General features: G+C 39.4%; 1 protein-coding gene across 8 annotated transcripts in view; it reads left to right on the top strand.

Moving 5' to 3' along the window:
* Positions 1–514: 514 nt before the first annotated feature.
* The window catches only part of ZNF569 (zinc finger protein 569), a 69,448-nt gene continuing 51,882 nt past the window's right edge, over positions 515–18,080 (top strand). For 7 of the 8 annotated variants that reach the window (XR_013825161.1, XM_079906305.1, XM_079906304.1 and 4 more), the window contains exons 1-2: positions 515–1,500; positions 2,777–2,939. Coding sequence is in view for 5 of the 8 variants with exons in the window: in XM_079906305.1 (XP_079762431.1) it covers positions 2,935–2,939 (5 nt within the window). In the remaining 3 variants the exon portion in view is untranslated. Of the gene's footprint in view, positions 1,536–2,776; positions 2,940–18,080 lie in introns of all 8 variants that reach the window. The other variant, XM_079906300.1, reaches the window with a different exon arrangement.

Below are 18,080 nucleotides of genomic sequence, written 5' to 3'. Positions count from 1 at the left end.
GTTTTTGCGGTACGCGGGCCTTTCACTGTTATGGCCTCTCCCGTTGCGGAGCACAGGCTCCGGAAGCGCAGGCTCAGCAGCCATGGCTCACGGGCCCAGCCACTCCACGGCATGTGGGATCTCCCCGGACCGGGGCACGAACCCGTGTCCCCTGCATCGGCAGGCGGACTCTCAACCACTGCGCCACCAGGGAAGCCCTGTCAATTGTTTTTAAGTTCTTAAATCAGAGTGGAACTCATATGAAATGTTGAAAAAAGAAATCGGGTCTTTAGGGCAAGAGTGACATATAGTCCGGGTTGCTGGATTCTTAGGTTTTTGCACCTGGTTACTTGTCTACTTTTCAACTTACACTTTTCACTCCTGATGGCGAGGCTACTTTGAATTATTGACATGACCTTTCATTTGATGGCTCAGTGTCTTTGCCTTCTTCAACAACATCTTTCTAGATTACCTGTATCACTTCTGTCCATATAACACACATGGAATATGGAGTAACACAGTGTAAAAAAAAAAAAAAAAAAGCGTGGGTGTTTCCAGTAATACACAATCACGAATCTCTATAATTTTTTTCCATTTAATATTTTGGTGATTCATGTATTGACTTAACCATGTAAATTTCAATATTGTAACAGGTGCCCGTCAGAAAAGCAGAAACACAAAGAACGGACAGAGCACATTGTCTCTGAAAAACTGCAGAGTCAGAATCAAGAGGTCACTAGAACAGACGACGCGACCATGGTCACACGAATGGTCGCAAACTAGAACGACCCTAAAGTCACTGGACCTCAGAGTCCCTCGACCCCGTAGACTCCCTACCACAAATTCCACCGCTGAAAGCTCCCACACCCGATCACGCAATGGTGCTCCTCCCTTTTCTTTTCTTTTTTTTTACTCCTCCCTTTTCTGACTGCCTCCAGGAGCTTGAGGCTCAGGCTGGCCCATCTCGTCTCTTCAAGGTGCCCAGACCTTGCCCCACTTTCACCCCACTGAAGTCCAGTCCCAGGTGGAGCCGTGACCAGACGGAACGAAACCGACTCAGCGGTGCTTCCCTCACGGACCAGATACCGTAACGCCTAGAACCCAAAGATCCAGACAACTGTAAGGAGGAGGCGACTTTTCGCAGAAAATAGATTTGGGCCGAGACGGCCTCTGGGAAATGTAGTCCGGGGCAGGAAAACTGCGGATCTCTTCACATTCTTCTCAGCACCAAGTGGCACTCCCAGGCTCCGAGGGCCGGACTCACTGGAGGCAGCTGCCGCAAAACTCTCAGCTGAGGCCCCTCGGCAGATCTGAGAGCCCCCTCAACGCAGCGGTTGCTTATTCCCGCTACTCGTCAACCGGAGGGCCAGTCCCGCCCCGGCGAGCCGCGAGGGGCTCTGGGAAGAGTTATCCTGCGTCTAACGGACCGAGGCTTGTGCTGCCTTCGGACACAGCCGGCACTGACCTTAATGGATTACCTAACTCGGGCTGCACCGGCTGTGCCACTTGGGCAGCGCTGAGGTGCGGAATTGGGGCCTGTGTCTGCGGGCTCGGTGGTGAGTCCTCGGGAAGTCGCGAGCTCAGAGTCCGGGACTCTTTGTGCTGGGTGGAATAGGGGCCTGCGGACCACCCGGTGCCTGTGTTGTTGGAGGAGGACGCCGGGCAGGGCTTTGCCTGTGCGGGTGGTTCCCTGAGGCCGTGGGAGCGACGTGTGAAGGACTGTGAGCGTGTGGCTTGATAGGACTTTATTTGCCAGGCATTTGTCTGTGACTGATATGGCCGTGGAGTCGTGTGTGCAGGCGGATTTTGTGGATGTGCTTTTCCTTTTATGTTTCACTATGAACGTGGCTGCAAACCACAATAAAAGGCAGAGTTCGGTTGTGTGTGTAGATTTGTGAGACTGTTTGTACCAGTGCTTCATTTCTTTGGAGATGGTAATCGTAAATATGTTTTTCTATGAGATATCAATAGCCCCAACACGTTGTTTCAGTATTTATTTAAAATTTTATTTCTGTGTAATGGCCACGTTGTTTTGTGTGCTTAGTAACAATACTCCTTGCCCCTCACTCCCCGCCCCAAATCACAAAATAAAGAAAAGCTCCAAGAAAACAAAAATCATTTATACTTCTACCAACCACTATCAAAATTTATTTCCCATCTTTTCACCCCTCCCTCTGTGAATACATACATATGCATTCGTATATTATAAAATTGGAATCACGCTATACATACAGTTCTGTAATCTACCTATGCCATTTAACAATGTGCAGTTAATATTTTTCCATTTAAACAATTACACATCTATGTCATCATTTAAAAGTTTTTTGTATGGTATACATTTTAATGCATTTACACCTGTTGATGGGTAATTTGGTTTTTTTAACTTCTTGCCATTATATAGAATGTGTTTATCAGCAACTATTTGGCATGTTATCATGCACTTTCTTAATTTTTTTTGGTGGGAGGCAGGCTCTTAGAAGTGGAACTGATAGGTTGAGATATATATGCTTATTAAAGACTCCCTAATTCTATCCAGTTATTCTCTTGTAAGGTTCCAATAATCTACAGTATTATTGGCATGGTATAAGATTGCCTATAGTCATACACCCTTGATAACAATGGTTATCGTTAGTATTAATAATCTTTGTTAACCTCATAGATGTAAAATAATTTCTTTAATTTGCAGTTATTTAATTACTACTGAAGTCAACCATTTAAAAATCTTTTTTTGTGTGAATTATGTGTTTTCTAAGGTGTTTTTCTAAAGCAGTGTTCTATTTTCAAATTTCTTTTCCAGGTTCTTCAGGTACTGAGGATTCATTCATTCATCCACTCACCATTTATTGAATGCTGCGTGTGACAGGAATAATTATAGATGCTTGGGATATAACATTGAACAAAGGAGACAAACTCTCTGCTATCATGGTACTTACATTGTTGTGGGCCAGATAATAAATGAGGTAAGTAAGTTAAATATAACATACATTAAATAGTGAAACATTCTAAGAGAAAAGTAAAGCAGGAGGATATATAGAATCAGGGATGAGACTTGGAGTTTTAGATGGGGTAGTTAAGAATGCATCCTGAAAATGTAATAATAAAGATATGAAGGAAATACAGGTGCTAGTTATGCACATAATTAAGGGAAGAGGGAACAACAGTTAGAAAAGCCCTGAGATGGGAATATGCCTGTTACGAAGAGGCTGGTGTGGCTGAAATAGAGCAAATGAGAGGGAGAGTAGTGAGAGATGAGAGAAGAAAGGTAATTGGAGGGAAGGAGGGCAGATCAGATTGGGCCTTATGGGCCCTGTTAAGGATCTTGGCTTTTTACTGTGAATGAGATGGGAAGCTATTGGAGAGTTTTGAACATACAAGTGATAGTATCTGCTTACGATTTAAGAGGATTGCCTTGGTTGCTCTGATGAGAGAATTATGAGAAGAAGAATAGGGGAAGAGGTCAGGGACAAGGGCAGAAGCAGAGAGACCAACTAGGAAGCTATTGCATTAATCTAGGGAAAAGATGTTGGTGACCTGGACCAGAGTAGTAAAAATGATGAGAAGTAGTCGTGTACTGGATATAATTTAAAGGTAAAGCTGACATAATTTGCTGATAGAACTGATGTGGAGTGTAAGTGTGACAAGATGACACAATATTTTTTAATCTGAGCAACTTGAAGAATGGAGTTGTCATTAACTGAGAAGGGAAAGAAGGTAGAAAGAACCTGGGGCATAGAGAGATAGTGAGATTTCAGTTTGGAATATTGTATCTGAAGTATGAGATGCCCATTGGACATTCAGGTGGAAATATTAAGTTGGCAGTGGGATATACAAGTCTGAAGTTCAAAAGAAAGTTCTGAGACCTAGGTTGGAGACATACGTTTGGGGATTATCAGCATATAGATGATATTTAAGGAGATCACTTAGAGGGTAGATGGAAAATGATAGACGTAAAGGACTTATCTCTGGGTCACTTCAACATGAGAAAGTCAAAGAAAATGAGGAGGAACCAGCAAAAAAGACTGAAAGAGTCTACCTAGAATGGTTGGGAGAAAACCCCAGTTATGGTGCTTAGTGCTACTGACATGGTCATTGTTTCTAGGCTTTTTGTTTTGGTGGGCAGAGCAAGGAAATATATTCTTTTAGTTTTTTTTAGTAGCTTGATTCACATACCATACATTTTATCCTTTAAAGTGTACAACGGAATGTTTTTCTAAAAAATCCACAGGGTTGTGCACCCATCACCATCGTGTAATTTTAGATCATTTTTGTCCCCCCGAATTATCGTACCCATTAGCAGTCAATCTCATATTCTCCTCCTTCCTCCCAGTCTAATGAACCACTAATCTGATTGATGCCTTGATGAATTTGTCTATTCAGCCATTTCATATCAATGAAATCGTACAATATGTGGTCTTTTGTGACTGGCTTCTTTCACATGATATGTTTTCAATGTTTATTAACGTTGTAGCTGGAAATATACTCTTAACAGAGTAGACCCCATGAGTTCATACTGCTATTTGCAATAAAAAAAATTTAGAATTATAGAGTTTCTACTTTAGTTTCATTTTTGTGTCTTTTATTTATTAATCCATCCATCTGTAGATGTGTATATGTATATATAAATAAGATAGTTCAGAGCAATATTACTAGTACTTAAAATATTCCTACTGCAAATAATTTAATATTTCTTTATAGATCTATTTGCTTTGGGGTTGTCTCTCTAGGGACATATAACCCAATTATTGTGCTTTAAAGTAACTAGAACTAATTTCTCTGTGTGTGGTTAAGCCACAAATGTAACATACGAGTAGGTTCATTTGTTTCATTCTGCTTTTGATTTTTAGGTGTAGCTTATGGGTTTTTTTGGTTGTTGTTGTTTTAATTTAATTTATTTAATTAATTATTTTAGTTTTTGTTTTAACATTTGTTTTAATTTTGTTTTAGAATCATGTAAGACATTTACATGGTTGGAAAGTCAAATATGCAAAACAAACACACAAAACAAAGAGAAGTCTTGTACTGTTTGCAAACAGGGACCATGATGCCTCCAGCTTTGTTATTCCTTCTCAAGATTGCTTTGGCAATTTGGGGTCTTTTGTGGGTCCATACAAATTTTAGGATTGTTTGTTCTATTTCTATGAAAAATTCCATTGGAATTTTGATAGAAATTGCATTGAATCTATACATTGCTTTGGGTAGTATGAACATTTTAGCAATATCAATTCTTCCAATCCATGAACACGGAATTTCTTTCCATTTATTTGTGTCTTTTTCAATTTCTTTCATCAGTGTCCTATAGTTTTCATTGTATAGTCTTTCACCTGCTTGGTTGAACTTATTCCTAGGTGTTTTATTCTTTTTGATGCAATTGTGAATGGAATTGTTTTCTTAACTTTTCTTTCTGATAGTTCATTATTAGTGCATAGAAATGCAGCAATTTCTGTATATTAATTTTGTATCCTGCAACATTACTGAATTCATTTATAAGTTCTAACAGTTATTTGGCAGTCTTTAGGGTTTTGTATGTATAATACCATGTCATCTGCAAATAATGAAAGTTTCACTTCTTCCTTTCCATTTGGATGCCTTTTATTTCTTTTTCTTGCCTAATTGCTCTGGCTAGGATTTCCAGTACTATGTTGAACAAAAATAGTGAGAATGGGCATCCTGTCTTGTTCCTGGTCTTAGAGGAAAAGCTCTTAGCTTCACACCATTAACTATGGTGTTAGTTCTGAGCTTGTCATATATATCATTAATTATGTGAGATACGTTTCCTCTATACCCACTTTGTTGAAAGTTTTTTTTTTTTTTTTTGGCTGTATGCGGGCCTCTCACTGTTGTGGCCTCTGCTGTTGTGGAGCACAGGCTCCGGACACACAGGCCCAGCGGCCATGGCTCACGGGCCCAGCTGCTCCGCAGCATGTGGGATCCTTCCGGACCGGGGCACGAACCCGTGTCCCCTGCATCAGCAGGCAGAATCCCGACCACTGCGCCACCTGGGAAGCCCTGTTGAGAGTTTTTATCAAAAATGGATGTTGAATCTTGTCAAATACTTTTCCTTCATCTATTGAGATGATCATATGGATTTTTATCATTCATTTTGGTAATGTGGTGTATCACATTTGTTGATTTGTGGTTATTGAACCATCCTTGCATCCCTAGAATATATCCCACTTTATTGAGGTGTTTGATTCTTTTTTTAAAATTTTTTAAAATAAATTTATTTGTTTTATTTTTGGCTGCATTGGGTCTTCATTGTTGCACATGGGCTTTCTCTAGTTGTGGCAAGTGGAGGCTACTCTTCATTGTGGTGCACAGGCTTCTCATTGCAGTGGCTTCTCCTGTTGCAGAGTGTGGGCTCTAGGCATGCGGGCTTCAGTAGTTGTGGCTTGTGGGCTCTAGAGTGCAGGTTCAGTAGTTCTGGTGCATGGGCTTAGTTGCTCTGCAGCATGTGGGATCTTCCCAGACCAGGGATTGAACCTGTGTCCCCTGCACTGGCAGGTGGATTCTTAACCACTGTGCCACCAGGGAAGCCCTGAGGTGTTTGATTCTTAATGTATGTTGAGTTCATGTTTGCTAATATTTTGTTGAGGATTTTTCATCTGTGTTCATCCAGAATATTGGCCTGTGATTGTCTTTTCTTGTAGTATACTTGTCTGGTTTTGGTATCAGGGTAATGCTGGCCTTGTGAAGTGAGTTTGGAAGCGTTTTCTCCTCTTCTATTTTTGGGAGATTTTTAGAAGAATTCGTATTAATTTTTCTTTGAATGTTTGGTAGAATTCACCAGTACAGCCATCTGGTTCTGGATTTTTGTTTGCTGGGAGGCTTTAAATTACTGATTCAACCTCCTTACTAGTAATCGGTCTGTTCAGATTCTTTGTTTCTTCATAATTCAGTCTTGGATGGTTGTATGTTTCTAGGAATGTATCCATTCCTTCTAGGTTGTCCAATTTTTTGGCATATAATTGTTTGTAATAGTCTCTTATCTTTTGTATTGTATTTCTGTGGTATCAGTTGTAACATATCCTCTTTTGTTTCTGATTTTGTTCAAGTCCTCTCTCTTTTTACTTGGTGAGTCTAGCTAAAGGTTTGTCCATTTTGTTTATCTTGTCACAGCATCAGTTCTTGGTTTCATTGATCTTTTCTCTTGTCTTTTTAGTCTCTATTTCATTTTTTTCTGCCCTGATTCTTGTTACTTCCTTCCTTCTACTAAGTTTGGGCTTCTTTTATTCTTCTTTTCTAGTTCCTCAAGGTTTAAAGTTAGGTTGTTTATTTAACATTTTTCTTGGTTTTTGAAATAGGCATTTGTTGTTATGAACTTCCTTCTTAGAGCAGTTTTTGTTGCATCCCTTAAGTTCTGGTGTATTGTACTTCCATTTTCATTTGTCTCAAGATATTTTTGATTTTGCTTTTGATTTCTTTGTTCCCATTGGTTATTCAGTAGCATGTTGTTTAGTTGCTACATATTTCTGAATTTTCCAGTTTTCTTCTGGTAATTGATTTCGTTTCATACCATGTGGTTGGGAAAGATGCTGGATATTATTTAAGTATTCTTAAATTTGTCAAGACTTGTTTTGCGGCCTATCATATCCTAGAGACTGTTCCATGTGCACCTGAGAAGAAGGTGTATTCAGGTGCTTTTGGATGGAATTTCTGTATATATCTATTTAGTCTATCTGGTCTAATGTGTTGTTTAAGGCCAATGTTTCCTTATTGATTTTCTGTCAGAACGATTTATCCATTGTCTTATTGTATTGCTGCCTATTTCTCCCTTTAGACCTGTTAATATTTGCTTCATATATTTAGGTGCTCTTATGTTGTGTGCATATATATTTACAAATGTTTATCCTCTTGTTGGATTGACCCCTTTATCATTATGTAATGCCCTTCATTGTCTCTTATGGCAGTCTTTGTTTTAAAGTCTGTTTTGTCTGATATAAGTATAGCTATCCCAACTTTCTTTTGGTTTCCATTTGCATGGAATATCATCATGCAAAAAGATGGACCCTTCAGTCTGTGTGTGTTCTTACAACTGAAGTAAATCTCTCATAGGTAGCATATTGATGGGTTTTGTTTTTTTTATCCATTCATCCATTCTGTGTCTTTTTGAAAGCTTTTCTTTTTTTGTGTGTGTGGTATGCAGGCCTCTCACTGTTGTGGCCTCTCCCATTGCAGAGCACAGGCTCCGGACGCGCAGGCTCAGCGGCCATGGCTCATGGGCCCAGCCGCTCCGCGGCACGTGGGATCCTCCTGGACCAGGGCACGAACCCATTCTGTGTCTTTTGATCAGAGAATTTAATCCATTTACATTTAAAGTAATTATTGATAGGTATGTATTTATTGCTATTTTGTTAATTGGTTTTTGGCTGTTTCGTAGTTCCTCTGTTCCTTTCTTTGCTATTTCTTTGTGGTTTGATGGCTTTCTTTATTGGTATGCTTAGATTCATTTCTCACTATCTTTTGTTATCTACTGCAAATTTTTGGTTAATGGTTACAATGAGACTGACATAAACCCACTTATATTTATAATGGTCTAATTTAAGTTGATAATAATCAAAGTTTGAATGCATTCTAAAGCTTTACATTTCTATCCCTGCCCCCCCATCATTTTAAAAAATATCAAACGCTTCACAAATTTGCATGTCATCCTTGTGCAGAGGCCATGCTATTCATCTCTATATCATTCCAATTTTAGTATATATGCTGCTGGAGTGAGCACTGGGAGGTTTCTGTTGACCTGTCTTCAAGTTCATTGATTTTTTCTTCAGTCATGTTGAGTCTACTGATGAGTCCATTGAAGGCATTCTTTTTTTTTTTTAGAGTTCCATCAGCACTAAGCAATTTTAATTTTAAAAAAATGATGTCAGAGTAATTTCAAACTCACAGAAAATTTGCAAGTACACTACAAAAAAACTCCCTTATTGCCTTCACCCAGATTCACCAACTTTTAATATCTCTCTTTCTTTCTCTCTCTCTCTCTCTCTCTCACACACACACACACACACACACACACACACACACACACACACACACACACAATGAGTCTTTTTCTGAACCATTTGACTACAAGCTTCAGACCTGATCCTTCATCCCCTAAATACTCCAGTGTGTATTTCCCTAAACAGAGACCTCCCAATAAGTCAGGAAGTCAACAATTGATACAACATTGCCATTTAGAGAACCTGTTCAAATTTCAGTTTTGCCAATTGTCCCCAAAACGTCTTTTTCTTCATACTTTAAAAAACATATATATTTATTTATTTTTATTTGGTTGTGCCGGGTCTTGTGGCTGGTGGGCTTTTTAGTTGCAGCTGGCAGGCTCCATAGTTGTGGCTTGCCATCTCCTTAGTTGCAGCATGCTGGCTCCTTAGTTGTGGCATGCGAACTCTTAGTTGCGGCATGCCTGTGGGATCTAGTTCCCTGACCAGGGATTGAACCTGGGCCCCCTGCATTGGGAGCATGGGGTCTTAACCACTGCGCCACCAGGGAAGTCCCCCCAAAATGTCTTTTTTAGTTTTCAGGTACAGGATTCCTTCATACCTTGCATTTGGTTGTCATGTCTCTTTGGCCTCCTGTAACCTGGAACAGTTCCTCAGTCATTCTGTCTATCATGTCCTTGAGAGTTTAAAAGAATACAGGCCTTATATTCTGTAGGCTGGCACTCAACTTGATTCCATTGGATGTTTCTTCATGCCTAGACTCAGGCATGTATTCCTGACAAACTTTGATTTTCTCATTATGTCATTCTGTCCCATCACTGGTGACGTTAACCTTGATCATCTAGTCATGTTGATGTCTTCACTGTAAAGTTCTATTTTTCCTTGTAACTGTTGGAAAATGTTCCAGTATGGTGCTAAAATCCTGTTCCTCATCGAAACTTTACCCATTCTTAGCCTCCATTGACAACTTCAGTCTGAACCACTCTCCAGTTGATAAGTGGTTTTATGTTTATATTATTCCTTTTACATTTATTGGTTGGCATTATAGTGGAAAGGAAGAGCTTTCCTTTCTCCCTATTGATTTATATCATGTTGAGCTCATGGATTCTATTTTATTCAGTAGGTTATAATTTATTACTGTAAATATTTATTTTCATGCTCAAATTGCTCCTAATTTGGCCAATGGGAGCTTCTTTGAGCCAGTTTCACATCTTTTTAACATGGTCCTATCAGTTTTTGAGCACTTCCTTAATTTCTGGCACAAGATGTTCTAGGCTTATCTTGTAGTTTTCCTGCTCCAGCCCTAAAATCAGATATTTCTTCAGACAGTCTTGGTTCCTCTTCTTTTTTCCCATATAAATATTTTTTGGAAAATTTTGGACTTTTATTTATTTATTGTTGTTGAAGTATAGTTGATTTACCATATTATGTTAGTTTCAAGTGTACAGCAGAGTGATTTGGTTATATATATATTCTTTTTTTGATACTTTACATTATAGTTTATTACAAGATATTGAATATAGTCCCCTGTGCTATGCAGTAAATCCTTGTTGTTTATTTTATATGCATCTGTTAATCCCATACTCTCAATTTATTCCTCCCTTGCTTCCTCTCCCCTTTAGTAACCATAAGTTTGTTTTCTATGTCTGTGAGTCTGTTTTCTGTTTTGTATATAGATTCATTTGTACTATTTTTTAGATTCCACATGTGATCTATAATATTTGTCTTTGTCTGACTTCACTTAGTATGATAGTCTCTAGGTCCATCCATGTTTTTGCAAATGACATTATTTCATTCTTTCTTTATGACTAAATAATATTCCATTGTGTATATATATATTATATATATGTACACCACATCTTCTTTATCCATTCGTCTGCCAATGGACATTTAGGTTGCTTCCATGTCTTGGATATTGTAAATAGTGTGCCACTATGAACAATGGGATGCCTGTACCTTTTTGAATTAGAGTTTTTGTCTTTTCTGGATATATGCCCATAAATGGGATTGCTGGGTAATATGGCAACTCTACTTCTGGTTTTTTTTTTTTAACATGGTTCTTTTTTTTAACATCTCTATTGGAGTATAATTGCTTTACAATGGTGTGTTAGTTTCTGCTTTATAACAAAGTGAATCAGCTATACATATACATATATCCCCATATCCCCTCCCTCTTGCATCTCCCTCCCACGCTCCCTATCCCACCCCTCTAGGTGGTCACAAAGCACTGAGCTGATCTCCCTGTGCTATGTGGCTGCTTCCCACTAGCTAGCTATTTTACATTTGGTAGTGTATGTATGTCCATGCCACTCTCTCACTTCATCCCAGCTTACCCTTCCCCCTCCCCACATCCTCAAGTCCATTCTCTACATTTGCATCTTTATTCCTGTCCTGCCCCTAGGTTCTTCAGAACCATTTTTTTTTAGATTCCATATATATGTGTTAGCATACAGTATTTGTTTTTCTCTTTCTGACTTACTTCACTCTGTATGATAGACTCTAGGCCCATCCACCTCACTACAAAAAACTCAATTTCCTTTCTTTTTATGGCTGAATAATATTTCATTGTATATATGTGCCACATCTTCTTTATCCACTCATCTGTCGATGGGCACTTAAGTTGCTTCCATGTCCTGGCGATTGTAAATAGTGCTGCAGTGAACATTGTGGTACATGTCTGTTTTTGAATTATGGTTTTCTCAGGGTATATGCCCAGTAGTGGGATTGCTGGGTCATATGGTAGTTCTATTTTTAGTTTTTTAAGGAACCTCCATACTGTTCTCCATAGTGGCTGTATCAATTTACATTCCCACCAACAGTGCAAGAGGGTTCCCTTTTCTCCACACCCTCTCCAGCATTTATTGTTTGTAGATTTTTTGATGATGGCCATTCTGACCAGTGTGAGGTGATACCTCATTGTAGTTTTGATTTGCATATCTCTAATAATTAGTGATGTTGAGCATCTTTTCATGTGCTTTTTGGCCATCTGTATGTCTTCTTTGGAGAAATGTCTATTTAGATCTTCTGCCCATTTTTTGATTAGGTTGTTTGTGTTTTTGACAAAGAGTTGCATGAGATGTTTGTATATTTTGGAGATTAACCCCTTGTCAGTTGCTTCATTTGCAAATATTTTCTCCCAGTCTGTGGGCTTTTTATTTTGTTGATAGTTTCCTTTGCTGTGCAAAAGCTTATAAGTTTGATTAGGTCCCACTTGTTTATTTTTGCTTTTATTTCTATTGCCTTGGGAGACTGACCTAAGAAAACATTGCTGTGATTTATGTCAGAGAATGTTTTGCCTATGTTCTCTTCTAGGAGTTTTATGGTGTCATGTCATATTTAAGTCTTTAAGCCATTTTGAGTTTATTTTTGTACATGGTGTAAGGGAGTGTTCTAGCTTCTTTGATTACATGTGGCTGTCCACCTTTCCCAGCACCACTTGCTGAAGAGACCGTCTTGTCTTCATTGTATATTCTTGTCTCCTTTGTCAAAGATTAATTGACTGTAGGTGTGTGCGTTTATTTCTGGGCTCTTTATTCTGTTCCATTGATTTATATGTCTGCTTTTGTGCCAGTACCATGCTGTTTTGATTACTGTAGCTTTGTAATATTGTCTGAAGTCTGGGAGGGTTATGCCTCCTGCTTTGTTCTTTTTCCTCAGGATTGCTTTGGCAATTCTGGGTTTTTTGTGGTTCCATGTAAATTTTATGATTATTTGTTCTAATTCTTTGAAAAATGTCATGGGTAATTTGATAGGGAACACATTAAATCTGTAGATTGCTTTGGGTACTATGGCCATTTAAACTATGTTAATTCTTCCAATCCAAGAACATGGGCTATCTTTCCATTTCCTTGAATTCTCTTCAGTTTCCTTTATCAATGTTTTATAGTTCTCAGCATATAAATCTTTTACCTCCTTGGTTAGGTTCATTACTAGGTGGTTTGTTTTTTGGATGTGATTTTAAATGGGATTTTTTTTTTTTAACCTTCCCTTTCTGATATTTCTTTGTTAGTGCAAAGAAATGCAACACATTTCTGTATATTACTCTTGTATCCTGCTACCTTGCTGAATTCATTTATGAGTTCTAAGTTTTTTGTGTGGAGTCTTTAGGGTTTTCTATATAGAGTATCATGTCATTTACATACAATGACAATTTTACCTCTTCCTGAATGCCTTCATTTCTGTTAGTGTATTTTTTAAATTAATTTAAATTAATTTTTATTGGAGTATAGTTGCTTTACAATGTTGTGTTAGTTTCTGCTGTACAGCAGAGTGAATCAGCTATATGTATACATATAATTCCTCTTTTTTTGGATTTCCTTCCCATTTAGGTCACCTCTGTTGATATATTTTTGATTGCTAGCATTCCTTTTGTTTATTTCTCCCCTTACATTATCTATTTTCCTAATTTGTTCATTAGAGCCCTGAACATATTAGTCATAGTTATTTTAAATGCACTGCACAAACTTTTACTGTGCCCTTTGAAATGTAAATTATTGTGCTAGGCCATGAAGAAGCCATATAAGTAGTCCCTGCCATAAGTGATTCACAGTCCTAGGGAGAGAGACAAATCAGCAAATGCTGTGGCAGAATGATAAATGCCAATGTTGGGCAAGTTCATGGGATGTAGGAGTAAGATATATCCAATAGAGGGATATCCTGATCAAGGGATAAAGTAGTTTTTTGTTTGTTTGTTTGTTTTTTGCCATGTTGCATGGCTTGCAGGATCTTAATTCCCGAACCAGGGATCGAACCTGGGCCCACAGCAGTGAGGGTGTCAAGTCCTAACCACTGGACTGCCAGGGAATTCCCTGGATAAAGTAGTTCTTAATTTGACTTAAGGATGAGAAGACATTGGTCAAGTGAAAGATGCAGTTGATCAGCAATCAGGGAATGGTTTCTATGTAGGGGGAAATGATATGCAGTAGCTTTTAAGGGAGTGAGTGCACTGTGTTTCTTTTACAAGGCACATAACCATAACTTGTGCCCCCCCCCCATGTGATTTAAACATATGTTGCCAAGTGGATGTTAGGACATGGAATCCAGGGACACATGGGAAGACTAGGGAAAGAGAAGACTAGGGAAATTTTGGGGTGGTGGTGGAAAGAAAATACTCATCCACGATGGAGCTATTTCCCCAGTATGTAAGTTAGCTCAAACTATCTAGAGAATTGCTTTGGGAAATGCAGCCAGGGGTGGGGCTCTCAATGATTCTAGAGTTTTTGGCAAAATTTGGATTCAAGCAGGCAGAGATGATGATAATGACGATGATGATGATACGGATGCCCAAGTTGTTAATGTTTTTTAACTGTATCCGAGCTCATTTCAGGAGGGAAGTATGCATAGTAGTTCAGAAACTGAACAAATGGATATACCTCAAGTAAGTTCTTCACAAAGGGACAAGAAAAATAACATTTGGTATGAATAGAACATCTGAGAATTTGTTTTGAAAGTATTTCTCCAGTCAGTCCACTTTGAATTCCTCCAAATTTATTCTTTTTTCCCTGACACCTTGCCAATTGCTACTGCTTTGCCTGTAACAGTTTGCCGCAGCAACTCCAACATAGCGAATTTACTTAACATTAAGATACCATCTTAATCCTAACTTCATGTGGGAGGTATTTGGGGGCCCCATGCCAGAATAAGCTGAGGGACTTTTGCTGTGTACCTTCCAAGTGGGGCAATTCTTAAAAGTTTATTGTAGTGGAGGGACTTTGGGTTTCTGCTCAGGGACATAGATGGAAAGAGCTCTGCCTCCACCCTTAAAACAAGGAAAAAACTGGACGAACTGCAGATTAACAACTTTTTTTGAACTCATCAAAGAACTGAGGTCACAGGGCAACCAAATAACCTGAAATCTGAGGAAAAACAGATGCCTTCTGGGAGAAACAGGACTTGAGCCTTCACTCACATGGGGTGGATACTGCCAGACACCATATAAGCCAGTAAGAAGATACGGTTAAATTTTTTAAACAAATTATCAAAGGTTGAATGTGGGCCAGCAAGAGTATAAAGCCACTGAGGGAGTTGCAAATTTGGGAGTTTTCAATCTCTGTTAGGCTTTTCCTCCAGAAATCCCACCAGACACTCACTGTGAAAATGGAGGAGAGTCCTGTGATATCTTTCCTTGTGGTGCTGCTTTGGGAAAGGGAACAACAGCACAGACCCATCTTTGCTGCAGAATAAAAACTTTAGTTTGTATAATAAAAAGCAACAAAAACTGTTACCTTAGGGCACAGGTGGAAACTTACAGCAGTTTAAGAAAGTGAACTGAAAAAAAAGCACTACCTCTGGGAGTGGGGAAGGAATATGTGCTAGACCTAGCACACAGCTGGAGGAGAGGCAAGAGCATTCATGAAAGCCACATACATAACCAAGACCCAGGGACATGGGGCCTGCCTAAGATTTAGGCTTAGTGAGAATATAAGAGACTGCTTTTCTCTACCAACCCCTACTGCCCAACCCCCCATGAGGATAACAAGCATCAAATAAAAATAATACTGGAACATAGCTGGGAGACCTGCAAGAGAGATTCTCTGTGGGGAACAGCACAGATGGAATACTCATTGCCAAGGGAGAAACATATATTGAGAAAACATGCCTGGAAAACCAACCCATACCTTAAACACAGGTATCTTTAGAGGAATCTGAAGCCTGTGGTACAATGAAGGTAACCACAGCAATGAAAAACCTAAACCCCACCCATCTGCTGACTCAAACCCCCGTGTTAAAAACATAGCAGAGGGCTTCCCTGGTGGCGCAGTGGTTGAGAGTCCACCTGCTAATGCAGGGGACACGGGTTCGTGCCCCGGTCCGGGAAGATCCCACATGCCGCAGAGCAGCTAGGCCCATGAGCCATGGCCGCTGAGCCTGTGCGTCTGGAGCCTGTGCTCCACAACAGGAGAGGCCACAACAGTGAGAGGCCCGCATACTGGAAAAAAAAAAAAAAGCAAAAAACAAAAAAACCTAGCAGAAGGAAAGGCATGCTAATCTGTAAGCATAAGAAATACTTAATTTTATATTTGCTGTAGTACCCAAGGTTCCAGCTTTCCAAAAAATTATAAGGTATGTGAAAAGGCAAGAAATAACACTTCAAAGAGCCAAAGCAATCATCAGAACCAGACTCAGATATGACGTAGATATTGGAACAACCCAATAGGAATTTAGAATAATTATGACTAATATGTAATGGATCACATGGGTAATTACAGCAGAGAGATGGAAACTATAAGAAAAAGTTGAATAGAAATGCTAGAAATCAGAATCACAGCAGAGGTGAATAATGTTTATGATAGACTCATTAGTAGATTGGACACAGCTGAAGAAAGAATCTGTGAACTTCCATTTAGAGTAATAGAAATTACCTATACTGAAACACAGTGAGAAAAAGAGTGGGTGAAAAAAGCCAGAATAGAGCATCCAAGAGGTATAGGACAGTATAAAATGTCTCATATATGCTTAATTGGAATTCCAGTTAAGAGAGAGAATGAAAAAAAAATATTTGAAGACATAATGGCTGAGACTTTTTCAAAGTTAATGACACCAAACCAGTAAACTCAGAGACCACCAAGCAGGATAAACACAAATAAAAATGAAAAACACTTTTGGACATATCATATTTTTTAAAAATATACTTATTTATTTATTTATTTGGCTGCTCTGGGCCTTAGTTTTGGTATGAGGGATCTTCATTGCCACATGCGGGATCTTCATTGCAGCACGCAGGATCTTTAGTTGCAGCATGCAGGATCTTTTAGTTGCAGCATGCAGGCTGTTAGTTGTGGCAGGTGGGATCTAGTTCCCTGACCAGGGATCGAACCTGGGCCCCCTGCATTGGGAGCACAAAGTCTTAACCACTGGACCACCAAGAATGCCCCTGGGTATTATCATATTTAAACTTCTGAAAAAGAAAGATAAGGAAGAAAATCTTGAAGGCAACTTCAAGAAAATAGAAACTTTATGTACTGAGGGACAAGGATAAGAATCACATACAGCAGACTTCTCATCAGATATCATGCAAGCAAGAAGACAATGGAGACAAATTTTTAAAGTACTGAAAGAAAAAAGCTATCAATACAGGATTCTATACCATGCAAAAATATGCTTCAAAAATGAAAAATAAATACTTTTTCAGGGACTTCCCTGGTGATGCAGTGGTTAAGGATCCACCTGCCAATGCAGGGGACATGGGTTCAATCCCTGGTCTGGGAAGATCCCACATGCCGTGGAGCAACTAAGCCCATGCAGGGTAACTAAGCCCATGCGCCACAACTACTGAGCCTGCGATCTAAGCCTGCGAGCCACAACTACTGAAGCCCACTAGCCACAACTACTGAGCCCATGAGCCACAACTACTGAAGCCAGTGCACCTAGAGGCTGTGCTCCTCAATAAGAGAAGCCACCGCAATGAGAAGCCTGCGCACCACAACGAGAGAAAGCCCACACGCAGCAATGAAGACCCAATGCAGCCAAAAATAAATAAATAAAATACTTTTTCAGACAATCAAAAACTCATTGCAGGCTTCCCTGGTGATGCAGTGGTTAAGAATCCACCTGTCAATGCAGGGGACATGGGTTCGAGCCCTGGTCCGGGAAGATCCCACATGCTGCGGAGCAACTAAACCTGTGCACCACAACTACTGAGGAGCCCACAAGCCACAACTACTGAGCTCATGTGCCACAACTACTGAAGCCTGCGTGCCTAGAACCTGTGCTCCACAACAAGAGAAGCCACTGCAATGAGAAGTCCGAGCACTGCAATGAAGAGTAGCTCCTGCTGGCTGCAACTAGAGAAAGCCCGTGTGCAGCAATGAGACCCAACACAGCCATAAATAAATAAATAAGTAAATTTATTTATTTAAGAAAACTGCCAATAGACCTTCTCTACAGGAGATGCAGAAGGAATATGATATCCATCAAACTTGGATTTGCACAAAGAAATGAAGTACATTGGAACTGGAATCAGTGAAATTCAAATAAAATTCATTTCCTTTCTTATACGTAATTGCTCTAAAAGATACGTGATCATCTAGAGTAAATATTGTATGTTTATGGCATAGGTAAAAGTGAAATATATGACGAATGTAGCACAAAGGATGGGAGGAATTTGGAATATGTTGTTGTGGTCTTTATACTACAATTGAAGCAGTGTCATATTATTTGAAG

This window comes from Stenella coeruleoalba, assembly GCF_951394435.1.
Source record: "Stenella coeruleoalba genome assembly, chromosome: 20".
Taxonomy (NCBI): Eukaryota; Metazoa; Chordata; class Mammalia; order Artiodactyla; family Delphinidae; genus Stenella; species Stenella coeruleoalba.
The sequence above is the reverse complement of the archived record's forward strand: the minus strand, read 5'-3'. Positions and strand labels throughout refer to the sequence as shown.